Source organism: Thunnus thynnus, chromosome 15 (assembly GCF_963924715.1).
Source record: "Thunnus thynnus chromosome 15, fThuThy2.1, whole genome shotgun sequence".
Taxonomy (NCBI): Eukaryota; Metazoa; Chordata; class Actinopteri; order Scombriformes; family Scombridae; genus Thunnus; species Thunnus thynnus.
In genome coordinates, this window is record NC_089531.1 from 13,206,653 (window position 1) to 13,220,913 (window position 14,261).

At 40.6% G+C, this 14,261-nt stretch overlaps 2 protein-coding genes across 5 annotated transcripts; both read left to right on the forward strand.

The window, feature by feature from the left end:
• pbxip1a (pre-B-cell leukemia homeobox interacting protein 1a) lies at positions 1 to 10,335 on the forward strand. Of its 3 annotated transcripts, none has more exons than XM_067612690.1 (11): positions 1 to 272; positions 1,075 to 1,202; positions 2,199 to 2,283; positions 2,396 to 2,463; positions 3,235 to 3,850; positions 5,270 to 5,503; positions 5,941 to 5,964; positions 6,345 to 6,388; positions 6,509 to 6,604; positions 6,780 to 6,960; positions 7,104 to 10,335. In XM_067612690.1, exons 2-11 carry the CDS (start codon positions 1,131 to 1,133, stop codon positions 8,129 to 8,131), a joined length of 2,448 nt encoding a protein of 815 aa, XP_067468791.1. In that variant the 5' UTR covers positions 1 to 272; positions 1,075 to 1,130; the 3' UTR covers positions 8,132 to 10,335. The 3 variants fall into 3 exon arrangements, with proteins under 3 accessions (XP_067468791.1, XP_067468793.1, XP_067468792.1); XM_067612691.1 differs by lacking the exon at positions 1 to 272 and adding an exon at positions 334 to 511; XM_067612692.1 differs by lacking the exon at positions 5,941 to 5,964 and having other exon boundaries at positions 4 to 272.
• Positions 10,336 to 10,459: 124 nt separating this feature from the next.
• s100a11 (S100 calcium binding protein A11) lies at positions 10,460 to 13,702 on the forward strand. 2 transcript variants are annotated; one of them, XM_067612694.1, is made up of 3 exons: positions 10,466 to 11,500; positions 11,576 to 11,727; positions 13,367 to 13,702. In XM_067612694.1, the coding sequence occupies exons 2-3, from the start codon at positions 11,599 to 11,601 to the stop codon at positions 13,499 to 13,501; spliced, it is 264 nt and encodes an 87-aa protein (XP_067468795.1). In that variant the 5' UTR covers positions 10,466 to 11,500; positions 11,576 to 11,598; the 3' UTR covers positions 13,502 to 13,702. The 2 variants fall into 2 exon arrangements, with proteins under 2 accessions (XP_067468794.1, XP_067468795.1); XM_067612693.1 differs by having other exon boundaries at positions 10,460 to 11,727.
• The last annotated feature ends 559 nt before the right edge of the window (positions 13,703 to 14,261 follow it).

Below are 14,261 nucleotides of genomic sequence, written 5' to 3' on the forward strand. Positions count from 1 at the left end.
CTCACCTGCGGACGTCAATCACGCTGGGATGCGCTGTCGTTTTTTCCTGACACGACACTTCTATCTGATTGGCCCAGCGTCGCTTTAGGGGCGGGCTCAGCGTAGCTTTAGCTGAAATCCCATTGGACGAGAAGCGTCTGGTCGACGTGACGCAGCTTGGAATTCCCAAAGTTCCCAAGTTCACGGGAAGAGAGGAGCGTTGTTCATGCTAAAAAAAAAACAAAACGTTGAAGGAAAAAACACTGCGGGGGACTGAAGTATAAGCAAGTGGGGTAAATAAAACGTCTTCTTTGTGTTTAAGTGGATGGAGTCGAGCAGGTGTTTGGACGCTGGCTAACAGCGGGGCCTGAATGAGAACGCGGAAGAGTGGGAGTGGGACGAGTCAGCCTACCATCCTTTGTTTACCATCATATGAGAACATTGAATGTGGTTGCTAAAACATATGTTGCGTCTTAATTTGGGTTGCTAGACGTGAACAACAGAGAGATAGCTAACCTAGTGTTTGCGACAAGTGAGTATATACATTAGCTCGCCCGTTTCGGGTGAAATGAACTGCTTGTTTCTGAGGTTTGACCATTTTTGGTCATTTAAGTGCCACACAGATGGAGTGGATGGATGCGTCTGAATGAATGGTTGGCTGGAGAAAAAAGCACCGGTGATTAATATAATCAGGAGATTCCTGTTTCTTCTGACTGAACCCTTTGTTTAACTGCGCAGCAGTATGTTATGGATGCCACCACACCGTTACATAACTTGTATCAACGACAATCTGGTCTTTATCCTGTTTGTGCGGTGTATTATGTTCCTAATTACCATTATTGCCTAGTAGGGTCTTCCTAGTCTGTTATTTTTTATAATGAACATCAAATACTGCAGAAAATGAGACATAGCTTGTCATTTTGTGTGTGTTTTCACGTTCAGAATTGTGCATGCTTATAATTTGGCTAATACCCTACCCACATCCACACTAATAACTACAGTCAGATTAGTGATTACACCTAGATAACTCCCACAAGGCATCCTGCATGTTATCAGGCATGTCCAATGAACACACGTTTCTGTCGTCGTCTGCAGAATATAATAAAGCTGAATCTGTCCCGTGCTGTGCCAAGTCGAGCCTGAAGAGGGCGATGTCTGACAACAGCAGCAGCTCAGGCAGCAGTGGCTCCTCCACCAACAGCTGGACCCTCCTTTCCCCCGAGGTAAGACCAGAGAAACCAGCTCAGGAAACTCTGCTCTGAGCTCTGTGTGCCTGAGGATGGTTATTTTCCTGTCTCATGAATACAGGTCAAGTCAAATGTGGCATGCCTACGCTTGCAACTCTGAGCCTGCCTATGATGGTAAAATCATGTTGAATTTTTGCAGAGTGCCAAGTCAGATACTGGCTTTTCTGTTTTCCATATCCATTGTCTGTTACGTTGTTTATTCGGTATGTCAACGATGTGCAGGCATTTGTGTATGACTGTGTGTCTGTCTGAACAATACTTATATTGCAATAACCAGAAAATCCTCCTCAGGTATCCATACACTCAGTTGCCAGTTTATTAGGTACATCTTAAAAGCTAAAACTCATGCAGTCTAATACAACCGTCCTGCATTAAATCCTGCCTTCATGAACGTTATGATGTTCAGTTTTGTTTAAACCATTTTAGATAGATGTTGATTCAACTTTTTTGGACATTTTGGAGGCCCTAGCTTGTGATCCTGTTGAGTTGTAAAGCATTATACAGAGAGGTGTTTGTAATATTTCGGCCACCCAGTTAATATCAATGAGGGTGGATGAAATATGACAACTGAGTTCATATCGCAATATCAGTTTAGGAATGGCATGTGTTATCACATTTGATGGTGGATGTTATTGTTATTGTTGTCGAACTACAGCGGAAATTTCTACCTGGAATCATAATCATTGTATTTCAGAAAACATCATGGGATAAATATGACTCAGTAATTACTTGCTACACACTGTTAATTATGATAACAACATGGCACATCACAAGTTAAAATAAAACTCCATTGTTCAGTTACCGTGATAGATGATAAACAAGAAATATCGGCGTCTCTGCACAGGCTGTGTGCATGCATGCCTATACTGGGTGTGCCATAAATGTCAAGGTCAGTGTTATTAATAAGAGTACGAGGTGTTAATTTAAATGCTTGTTGGGAGTCTGATCTCTCTGGATCTTCTTACTCTACAGGAAGCTGCTGTTGAGAATGTCGGGCCGGTGGACGACGGCACAGAGAGCCTGGGCGACGTCCCCAGTCTCTCTGAGGAGGTGGCAGGTATTCGAAGTCAAAAGTACAGGGGCACGTTAAAGTTCTGTGTTTAGGGTTGTTGAATACAGTGCTTTTAAAGCTTGTGCAGTTTCATATTGTAGTGTTGATGTGATTCCAGGAGCTGCTGCGGAGTTCAAACCCAGTGACATTCCAGTAGAAACTGTCTTGTCTGAAGAAGGCCATCAGGTTGGTATTCAATGAAACTATGCAGTAATTGTATCATAGTGCAAGTTAAGCACACATACTACTGTTTTCTGTGTTTTTGAATATCATGCCAACTATTAAACAAGTCAATATTAAGAGAACAAAACCTCCTAACCCAGAGGGTATTTACATTGTCATAACCAACTGTTGGTGATTAATTTTTGGGTCTAATTTCTTGTTTAATGGCCTTTTCTTATTGACCACACATATACTATGTGACAATATTCATTTCCAGAATAGCTGCATCCCAGTTTAACAGTGGAACTTTTTTTAGATGTTTGACATCAACATTTTATACCGGACTTAATTGCTCGTCCCAATCAAGAGGCAGTACTCTAAATTTACAGTTAAAGTTATATTTAAGAGTCATACAGGATGAAATCCATCATATAAGGGGTAGAGATACACCAGTAGTAGCCTTAATAGAGTGTGATGCATTTGGCAAGATGGGATGTTGTGTTCCCAGCAAGGTGGCTGATCTCACTATACCAATGCTTTTGCTTAGATATAATTAAGGGTTAAATGTGAGAGGATTAGACCTTCTCTTTGAGTTGTCATAAGTCCCTCTGAACAATACTTTAGGAAGTCATTGACTAAAGGAGAAGTGCTAAATACAATGCTGGCTGAGCGAAATGCACCAGGAACACAATTATATCACTTTATTACAAAAGATCACATGTCAATGATGTATATACAACCCTGTAAAAACATCCGCAGCAGGAGTTTTTACCTTTTTATGTCTTTTATTTCTAGGTGTGTCAAGAGACCTCTCCAGAGTCCAGTGAGGGTCCCATCCCTTCCAGTCCATCCCGGATGAGTCCCCTTCCACCCAACCCCCTTGACCCTCCAGACCTAGATCTGGAGAGTCAGCCTCCTGTCATCCATGATATTGTAACTAGTTCACCCAGTGACAGTGAGCTTCTTGGTGCCACACCCTTTGTCACCAACATTGATCTGGGGGCTCCATTCGATATCCCTGTGCCTGACTTCCCCCCAGCTGAGCCTGAGGAGTTCAGCTCTGCTGCTCTCGTGACTGAGATCCCTGTCTCTGCTGAGCCAGTGCTTGACACGCCTGCTGATATTGGGGCGAGCCTTTCTGAGGAGAGTCCTGTGTTCACTGTTGAACCTGAGGTTAACATCCCCACGGAGACGCTTACAGCCGCTGATCCTCCCTCTCATGTTGAAGCTGATGTCAGCCTCGTTCACGAGAGTACAGAGCCACCAAGCCCAGTCCCAGAGAGCCTGGTGACAGAAGGCCCCATCGCTGATAGTCCTGCACCAGAGACTGTCGGTTCAGCTGAGGCTGTGGAGGAGGAGACGGAGCCATCACAGACAGTGACCCAGTATGAGCGAGAAGAAGAACAAGAAGGTATGGGATTATTCTACATGAACAGTGGATGATGGATGCAAGATATACCCATGATACAATCACACAATTCCTCCCAAATGTATTTTATATTACTTAAATAAGACCAAAAGTCAATACCACCTGTTAGTTGCCTCGAGAGACAGCTGTGTTCATTACACCTTCATGGAAATTTGGCCTAAAGTTTGTTAAGGTATGTTCTTCTGGACCAAAGTGTTGGATAGACTGACATTGCGATCCCTATGAGTCACCTCTAGCTGGGCAAAAACAACTCAAAATGATTTTTTTAAAAAGCTAATTTTATAAATGAAACCAATGCCAGACAAAGGGGAAAACAGGCAACAGAATAAAATAGTTTAAATAAATGGTACATAATTTCTCAACATCTGATATTTTAGTTAGGTGTTGGAACTGGACAAAATGGACAAAATGAGCTGCTGGGTTCCTGTTACCCCCCTTTTTCATCCTCTCTGTGCTTTGTGTCCAATATTCCTCAGGTTTGGTGTGTAGTATGATGATCCACACAAACTAATTTAGAAATATGCACCATATAAATGCAATATCAGCTGAAATAATTAAGGTTTTACAACTAGATTTTGACACAAGGCCCCTCTTTAAAACAGAACCTCAAGATCAGGTAATAAAGCAAGACCCATCTTAATGCCCTTATCATATCAGCTGATAACATGCTTTAGTGGTGAATATTTATAACAAAGTTACAATCGATCATATCACCACAAACTTCCACACAGTAATCCAGGGCTTTGGTGGAGGCCCCAGGGGGTCCAAGGCCCAGCAGCAATTAACAGCTTTGCTCAGTTGGTTATACAGCCTGGAGTAAAGAAAGTGGTTAATGTCCCTTTGTAATTAGCACTACTTGCTAGAAGCGGAAAATGAGTCCTCTTGCAGAAGAATTGGTTAACATGTTTCTTATCTGTGTCACGCTAGCAGCTGGAAAATGATTTATCAGTGGGACAGGAAGGCATAGACACAGGGGAGAAAATGAGAAACCCCCATGCATGAAATTACTGTTGTCATAATTTAGCAAGAAAATGCCATCCGTTTTCATGAGCGGTACTGACTTTTTGTCAGGCATTTTTAACATGCTGTTTACACAGTGATGTATTTCTCAGCTCATGTATTCACTTAGATTTTGGTATTTAGTATGTGGCAGTCTGCCAGTAGATAATTACAATTTTGGAAATGATTCCAGTTCTGACAATTCTGCCGCCAAAGATGTCAGGATGATTTGTTGAAGTGACTCTGGGCCACATTGGAATACATGTGGTTTTGGTTTAGTCCTCACTATCATCATCTTTCAAAAAAAATTAATAATAAAATGTGACAACTCTCTGATGTTTTGCTTTTTCATATTCAGGATCTCTTTTTTTTTTCATTTTACTACCTTTCTACTTCCTTTAGAGCCATCCAGTAGTTTTGACTTGGGTGACACAAGCAGCTATGATGAGGGACTGAGGAGGAGAAATGTGCCCTCCTTTGAGGCACCAAGACCAAGAACATCAGATGAGGAAGATGAGGAGGAGGAAGTGGAATTCAAGCTGGCTGAGAAGAAGGAGGAAAAACCATGGTTCTCCTTGAACAAATGTATCGTGGGTGCTCTGGTCCTGCTCTTCTTAGGTTCCCTTTTCCTCTCAGGTGAGTTCCTCTCACACTTAACTCAGACTGCTGCTTCGCTTCTGCTTTTTGTGTATTGCTTTTACTCACAGTTACACCACATTAACAATGTAATCTAAACTATGTTGATATCATTTATTATTAGATTTTTATCTTGTTTATGTTTTCTGTAACTTACAATATGTTTCTATTATTTTAAGATGTATATTTTAAGTTGAATGCTTGGTGTTGGTCTTGAATGCTTGGTAGAGGCTTTACAGCAGTTGCATGAGACATTTGAGAGATTTAACTATATTTTATTGTCAATAGTGTTAAAAAAATACAATAATATACTCAACATTCCCTCCTTTGATGATGGCTGTATTCACGACTTACATTAGCACATTTACTTGCAGTTCTCAGCAAATGATAGATGTCTGTTTTTAGATCTTGTTGACTAAGCTGTACTGTATCAACAGGTTTCCTCTCTGACCTGGGTAATGGTAGGTCCAGTACTTAAGATAAGACATCACTGTAAGCTTCTACTCTAGCTGGCTAACACTCAATAGCTTATCCAAGCACTTATCTGCCCTCACTCCTCATGCAGCGGCAGCAGAAAAAGGCAAATAACACGCAGTCTGGATTGCACAATAATACTCTTTATCACTGCTTGGGTGGACAGTAAAGGATGCTTAGGTTGCTGTATCGCACTTCTGACATGGAATGACAAAAATTTGGCCTAAACAAATAGTTTCTGCATAGTACAAACGTAGCGTCCATGCTCATAGAACGCATTTCACAACAAAGCGCAGCAGCTGTGTGTCAACAACAGTCGTCTTTTTTACAACTTGTGTGACAGATGTGTTGTTTTCTTATCCGACAGGTGACTTTGACGCCTCCGAACTGAGTGATGGAGAACAAAGCCAGGTCTGTTCCTACCATCCTACCAATAAAACTGTCTTAAAACTTTAAAGATAAATGCTAGAGAAAAATAAGGATTATCTAAAAGTATGTGTATTATTCATTTGCCAATGATTTTCAATCCAGGACGGACTTAGCAGTGATCCACAGGATATGAAAGAGCTATTGGATAAACTGACACAGGAAAACCAACAAATCGCTCAGCTAGAGGCTCAACTACAGGTCAGTATACAGTCATATTGAGGCTAATGATGTTGTTTTACCCCATCATGGTGTTTCAATAAACTACAAGATATAGATAGTATGTTTACATACATATTTACATTTACAATCGTCGCCCAAATTGAGCAACACTTGGATTTGACCGAGGCACTTAGCATGTTTCTTCATTCGTCAGTCTCAGAAAGAAGAACTCGACTCAGCGCTGAAGGCAGTAGCAGCAAGCGGTGATGAAAAGCATAAAGCAGATCTGGAAAAAGAAAACACAAAGTTGAAGGCGGAGCTGTCATCTTTGCCTGACCTAAAGAAAGAGCTGGAGAGTCTGAGGGCGAGGGTGACTGAACTCAGCCAACTCACAGGTACGATGTGGCAAACAGGAAGTGAATCAGTTAATTTATTATTATTATTAAAAAAGTAGTCCTCAGAATACAAATCTTTTGACCATTCTCATATAATTAGCTACAAAAGTCAACCGAACTTTTATATGTTGAATCCATTGCAGCTGATCAGGAAATGCCTCCAGCTACCTCAAGCTCAGCCCCTCAGCCTGGTGACAAAGATGGTCAGAGTAATCTGAAATCAGCTGGACCTGAGAGGAGGAAGGATAAAAATGAGGGAGGCAGGCTGAAGGAAGAACTCCAGAGGCAGAAGGTTCTTTTGGAGGAAAGCAAGAAGAGGCTGCAAGGGATGAAAAAAGACGGAGGCGACAGGAAGCGAGTCAGGGACAGCTTGGAGGAGATCCAGAAGAAGCTTTCTGAACAAGTTGAGAGGTGGGGGAAGAAGAAGCCACAGGAGTCAAAGTGGAAAGGGAACAAAGAGCGGGACCACTGGAAGAAAGAGGAGAAGAAGGAGTGGAGAGGCGAGAAAGACTGGAAACCTAGCAAAGAGGGAGGATGGAGGGACAAAGAAGAGAGGAAGGAGAAGGATTGGAAGCCTCAAAAGCAAAACACTCACAAAGAGGCATGGAGGAAACACCAGGATGAGTGGGAGAGGAAGAAGGATGAGCGCAGAATGGACAGGGAGGAGAGGAGGAAGGAGAAACCGTGGCACGGTCGGCCCGGTAAGAAGTCCCACGACCACAAACATCAGCAGCAGCATGACCATCACCAGCACCGCCAGCCTCATCAGAACAGCAACAAGGACTTCTGGAGAGACCAGGAGCAGAAGCTCAGACGGAACGTCCGCCCCCAGGTGGGCTGCAGCTCTGTGGAGGACTGCGCCGGCAAGGAAGGGCTCTACGCAGTGGAGCTACCTGAGTTCGAGGAGCTTCTGGAGGGCTACCTGAGCAAGCTCGAAGGATCTTCACCCGAGAGCAAGGACAAGATCCGAAAGCTGACCGCTGACTTCTTTGAGGACGGGGTGTTTATCCACGACAGGGTTCTTTTCAGCGACTTTGCCGAGGACGTGGCGGACATTCTGGAGGACATGGTGGACGTTTTAGAAGATGGGCAAAAGGACGACGACTCCCTGGAGGAGGAGATGGAGGAGTTTGAACGAGAGGCCCTGTGGAAGTTTGCTGCCACAGCCTAAAAAAAAAAGAAACATAGAGGGGAAAAGAGTAAAATACAACACAAAGATACAGCAAAAGTGGTGGTTTTATAGGACATTTCTTGCCTACCTTCTCCTCTTCAGAGCTGTAATTGTAGTAGAAAAAAAGCTTCTGGTACAGAGTGGTTGTGCCTCTCATAAACGTGTCCCTCTGAGTCTTTAATTATAAGCTAGACTTGTACTTGTCATTTTGGACTTAGTTGTTGTTACCTACCTCTGTCAGGCCATGCCTCCTAATGCAAAGTCCTTCAGTAATGTGTTGTGTGGATTTTCCTCTGCTATATAGTGCTTTCTCAATACCTAGTGCATGTTGCAGTTCATAATGTAAACTGATAATATTCAGATCACACAAAAAGACATGGTTTTAAGGAGATGGTATTTGCAAATAATTCTAGGGGGGTTTGGGGTTAAATCTGTTCATATATGTCATATAGTATTAGGTACGTTGTCAATGACAGAAAGACATGTTTAACTGACTTTTTCTGGCATTTGACTGTCTGTCCAGTGTGTGAAAAAAAACCTGCCCCTTCTCCAAGCAGGTTACGACAAATGCTGAGAAATTTTTGCAGATACCATTTGCCTCAAGTGGGGCGTAATTGTCCAATCCCAGAGGATCAGATCCCAGGTCTTTCAGTGATAAGAATCAGATCAGGTCAGACCAGTTTTGCATCAGCAGCTCTTGAGTAGATTTGATCAAACACACACACAGAGTACTGTTTGAGAGCCCTAAGCGTTGGGTTTGACAGGCTATTCAGCCTCCGACTCCCAAATGTCAGTTGACAGCCGATGTGTGGAAAAACCAGGAACCAGTTCGTGAAATGCTGCTCAAAAAAAAAAAAAGCAATAGGACAAACTAGCGATAGCCATAATTGAATTGATAACTGCTAAACCACTTTAGCACTTTTCTCAAACATTCACATTTACCTAGCTGATTTCTTCTCTCACTTTTCATTTCTATCATGTTTTTTTTTTTTAATTCTACAGTAGTTCTCTTTAAAGAAGTTTTATAATGTAGCCATGGGGACCTCCAACACATGAGAACATTCAGAGTGAAAAGTATAGAGTTTAGTCGCCTATAGTAATCCCCTACGTGTTAATGGATTTTTAAAATTCGCCTAAATGAGATTGGCAACCAAACCAGTGGGTTTTTTTTTTTTTCATTTCCTCTTATTTTATTAGTGGGTTGATATAAACCGACATACACACAAGGAATTTAGTGGTTATTTGTTTTTAGAAAAACAATGAACATGAGAAAGCTGTTACGTTTCATTTAGTTTTTCAAGTTTATGCGTTGAATGAGCCAGGCAAAATCCATTAAGTATTATAGAACTGCTTTCTAGTGGTGGCTACTTCTTTGAGACAAAATAATTATTTACCTTTTTTTTTTGTTTTTAATTCTTGTCTTATTTCAGTAATTGTGAAGTTTTCCCCGTTTAGGTGGATGTGAAGTTAAAAGCGACAGATTGTGATTGTTGGTTCTCATCTTTCAGCGATTGAAAGAAGCTTTGAAGTGTTTCATTATTTTATTTATTCTGTCACGACACTGCAACTTTTCTGTATTTTTAATGAGAACCACAGACTTTGTACATGTCCCAGGCCATACACGTCATTGAATGTGAAAATGGTGAAGTTATCCATTATTTTGGTTTTCAGAAATTTAGCTTGCCAGCTACTGCTTACGTGCCTTTATTACTATAAATATGTTCGATTGGAGAAGAGGTTTTTGATTTCATTTGCTTCTGCAAGATAAAGAAGAAAAGTTTACAATCCTTGCGATTTTACTGCTGTTTGTAGGGCAGAGAATGAATGTCATAGGGTTTACACATAAAGTGTGGAACTGATTTTTGTTTAACATTGTTTTCTCTGCTGTTGTACAGAGAAACTTTTTTTTTTTTTTAAAGTTTTTAGACCAAAGTGATCGGAAGAAAGCTTAATCTAAACAAATGAATCCTCCTTGAAACACATTTATGAGAGTTTAACCAACATTTGGGGGTTTCTTTTGTCTTTGCGGGACTACAGTATGGCTCTGTGCTTACTGATGATTTAGGAACTGGCTCAGAACTGCATGTAATTGATCCCTGGACAAATGTATTGATAAATTTGCATCATTTCTGATTTCTCCCATCATCAATGATGTCCTCTTTTAGGAAGTCAGTGTTAAGTTCAATACATTTTTCACCATTAAATACGTCAGTAGTGTCTTTATTGAACCGCTCCAGTTGAATGTCAGTTTTTCTGTTATATTTATATAATATCATGTATTTATGAGAAGAATGGCTTGAACTATTTTACTACTGAAAACTTTACAATGATACATGTGTGACTTGGCGTGTGTGACTCATTCTCTGGTGGGAAGTGGAAGTGTTGGCATGCCAGGCATCTATTATCACAGCTGTGATGCCAAACTAAAATATTTACATGCAGATTAAATACTCGGAGCAGCAGGTGCTGACACGTTCACAGGCACGAAATCACTCACAGCTCGCCAGGTACGTGAGAGAACCAGCCAGTGTGGCGGTCGGTCATTGACCCGATACACTGATGAACGAGAATGTAAGCAACATGACTGAGAACAGGCATTCATTATGAAACTGGGGCGAGAGCTATTCATTCTTTGAATACTACAAACAAGTCACCGTAGAAGCATTGTACAATACAACAGTGTTGTAACTTTTATGAATTATTTTGTTTCACTTTTGCCTTAGCAGGCCTATGATTTCTATTACAAGGTACCACCTGGTTCAGCTTGTGCAGATGGATCCAAAACTGCAAAAAACTGCAAAATATTTACCAGATAATCTAAAATAAAGTCACCAATGTCTATTTTTAATCTTTCTGCAGGTAATCCACACACATTTACTCCTGTAATTCCCAAATCTAACACATGAAACAGTGTGTGTTTGTCCTCAATACCACATTATTTGAGTCATGTTTTGTATAAACTAATTACTGCTTACACATGCATGATTCAGTGGCTTGATTAGAACGGCCTGACAATGACGTTATCTGTAAATCCCTCGCTCTGCAAACAAACAGAAAAAGTTTTGTCCCATCATCAGTACAGATTTGCCCTTTGTAGGACAGAGTAGCAGTTTTGTGTATGTTTGTGTAAAGCTGTGTATGTGTGCAGGTTTTTTTTTTTTTAATGTGCATCCCCCAGGGTAGTGGAAATCTGGAAGAGATAAGGGCAGGTTTCCAGATGGGGGAGAAGAAGGCAGGTTAAGTGTTTTCCGCTGATGTCTGCATCAATGAATGAGGATGAAGCATATATATTGAGAGGGATGATCGTCAGTTTGGACAGAGAAGGCTCTTGAGTATCTGCTCTTAACACGCCACACAGCATCTCAACAGGTGAGACCACATCCTCTCTTATTTCTTTACATCCGTATACTTCAATGCCAGAATGAAAGATTTTCTCTCTTCTAGGTAACGCCTCAGCACAAACCATCATGGAAGCTGCCATCTGCACCCTTGTCTCCCAGTTCAAGACATACGCCGGTAAAGACGGATCCTCCAGCACCCTGAGCAAAGAGGAATTCACCAACCTGGTGACCTCTCAGCTTCCCAACTATGTCAAGGTACATCTTACAAGTTGCTTTTAACTACTTTTCCTGCTGATATCTGATATCTTCTCGTCTTGAGGACATTCAGAAACCCATTAAGAAAACTGGGGATTATATATATGCACCATTATGGTTTTTGAGGCCTCAGGAGATGTAATCATATTTTTATAAAAGGGTAGGTTCACAATTTTAGGCTTCAGCAGTCTGAGTCAAATCAAGACTATTAGTTACGAAAATATGCACTTGATTTGAGTCATTTGACACTAATTTAGACTGCTGAAACCTCATACTAGCTTCAGATAAACTTCAGGATACATTTTTATACTCAAAACGAGGACTGTAGATTTTGTCCCCTGTTACTTACATTGAAACTACATTAGAAAGGGATCTTTGACTGGCCAGTATGAACAGAAATAATGATTAGAGCAAGGAAAACCTGTTTAAACGATCATATGGGCACCTTACATTTGTTTTAAGACAGACTCGAAAAATTGTGAACCGATCCTTTGAGACACATTATGGTGGGAATATTAAGTTAACTGTAAACTCCACTGTAACCCTTCAATGAGAAATCTATTCTTGCTGCAACTTAGTTTTGCAGTTAACTTTCTCTAAGTTGAGAGCAGTGTCACACTCATCATCATGTGAAAAAATCTACATCATGTTCTGTAAAATGTACAATTTATGCTCTGTGTTTAAAAAAACACACAATATATTTAGTTTTAAGTGATTATTATTAGTGATTATGTTCACTTACATACAATTATTATACTATATTGTATCACTTCCAGTTTACTATCACATGTACTTGCTGTGTGTTGGTGTCTGATATACAGTAGCTATGTGTCATATGCTATATGATCAACCATTTAGTGTATACAATGTCAAAATGATGCCTATTTTCCATCTCAAATTAGCAGTATATGATCTCTACTATAAGTCACTGTCTTGATATGAAAGTTATTCAATAAGGACATGTCGCAGTAGGAAAAACACAGGTGTAAATAATCAAATTAATGATAGTTGAATTCACCTCTGGCTGCTTCAGTCTCAGGGTTTTGGTGTTGTGCGTGCTGGCTCACTATCACGCTGTCATGGCTTATTGGAACGCTTGAATACAACGAGGCCATTATTAATCTTACAAGTAACACCTGTGATTTTCCTACTAATGACGAGTCAAAGTGAAAAAGGCCATATTTGCTGTACAACGTTATGAAATGGAGAAAAGCGGACAGATCCATGTTTTTACTTAAATGGTTATTTAGTTATCAAAATGTGATCCATTAATTCAAAACATTTAAGTATGATGTACTAAATCTTACATATCTTACATTTCTATACATATCTTAATACAGTCATCCTGAAAAGAGAAAATACTCAAACATATACTCACATATAAAGAATATACTGTACATTTTGTACTTTTAACAACATATATTAAGTAAAGTATTAAGTAAAAATACACATTAAATGTGTATTTTTAAGGGATTTTGTCATAAGGAACCTTTGTGTGACTGTAAACAACTTTATACTTCATCTGTATTTACTACTACACTCAACCAATAGGTGGCAGGACAGTCTTGCAGAGTTGTAGTTGTTGCAGCCCACTGAGAGCTTGTAATGATCAGGATGTCTTCTCTGTGATCACCTACAGAATGCCAGCGACCCTGCATCGATCGACCAGCTCATGGGTTCTCTGGATGAAAACAACGATGGGGAGCTGACCTTCTCCGAGTTCTGGCAGCTGATTGGAAAACTGGCGAGCAAGCAGGGTGGCTTCGGCCAGTAGAGCTCTGCTTCTTCAGGCTTTTGAGCAGATTGTGTAACATCAATCAACTCAATCGAGCTGTCCAACTGTAAATTCAAAGGCACTTGAATTCTTTTTAGCACTCCACCAATGCCACATATGTAATTCTTTAGTTAGCCATTTGTTGAATGCTGGGAACTTTGAATTAAAGGCTTCGCTGTCTTGAACCCTCAGCCACCAACACTCTGTCTCTTGTCTTTCATTCACTGCATGTCCACATTTTAGCAAGAGTGTGCAGCCTTGATTTAGGGTCCTGTAATCCTTCTGCTTCCACAACTACACCATGCAGACCATATCTTGTTCCACAGAGCTTCATAATGCCTGTACAAAGCTGCCTGTCCGAGCGTTAAGCCGCTGAGATGGAAAAGCAAAGCCTGGTCTTCACTGTCTGTCAATGAGCCTATAATGGGAATACATGTTCACCAAATGCATCCCATTATGTTTGTGAAGACTTATTTTGAGGCTTTGTAGTTGAATTACATTATGCTTGTTTAGCAGATAAATATGTTATAGTTATAATATTATGGTAATTTTGTGTTAATTCTGATGTCTAGACAGAGTTATGCGTGTTGGCTGGATCAGCAGCAGTTTTGTTTTAATTTTTGTGAGAGAGAGAAAAAAAGGTGCTGCTCACTGTTTCAGAAAATCTTTCAACAGATAAGAAAATGTGACCTTTGTATCCAAATTACACAGGTTAAGGTGCCAGTGAAGGGGGAGTGATGACGGGCAAATGAGTCAGCAG

Bases quoted from the DNA above. Each gene is read 5' to 3' on its own strand.
- pbxip1a (XM_067612690.1), top strand. From the start codon at position 1,131: ATGTCTGACAACAGCAGCAGCTCAGGCAGCAGTGGCTCCTCCACCAAC. The intron at 1,203-2,198 runs GTAAGACCAGAG...CTTACTCTACAG, and splicing joins GGACCCTCCTTTCCCCCGAG to GAAGCTGCTGTTGAGAATGT. The intron at 5,504-5,940 runs GTGAGTTCCTCT...CTGTATCAACAG, and splicing joins AGGTTCCCTTTTCCTCTCAG to GTTTCCTCTCTGACCTGGGT.
- s100a11 (XM_067612693.1), top strand. From the start codon at position 11,599: ATGGAAGCTGCCATCTGCACCCTTGTCTCCCAGTTCAAGACATACGCC. The intron at 11,728-13,366 runs GTACATCTTACA...GATCACCTACAG, and splicing joins AGCTTCCCAACTATGTCAAG to AATGCCAGCGACCCTGCATC.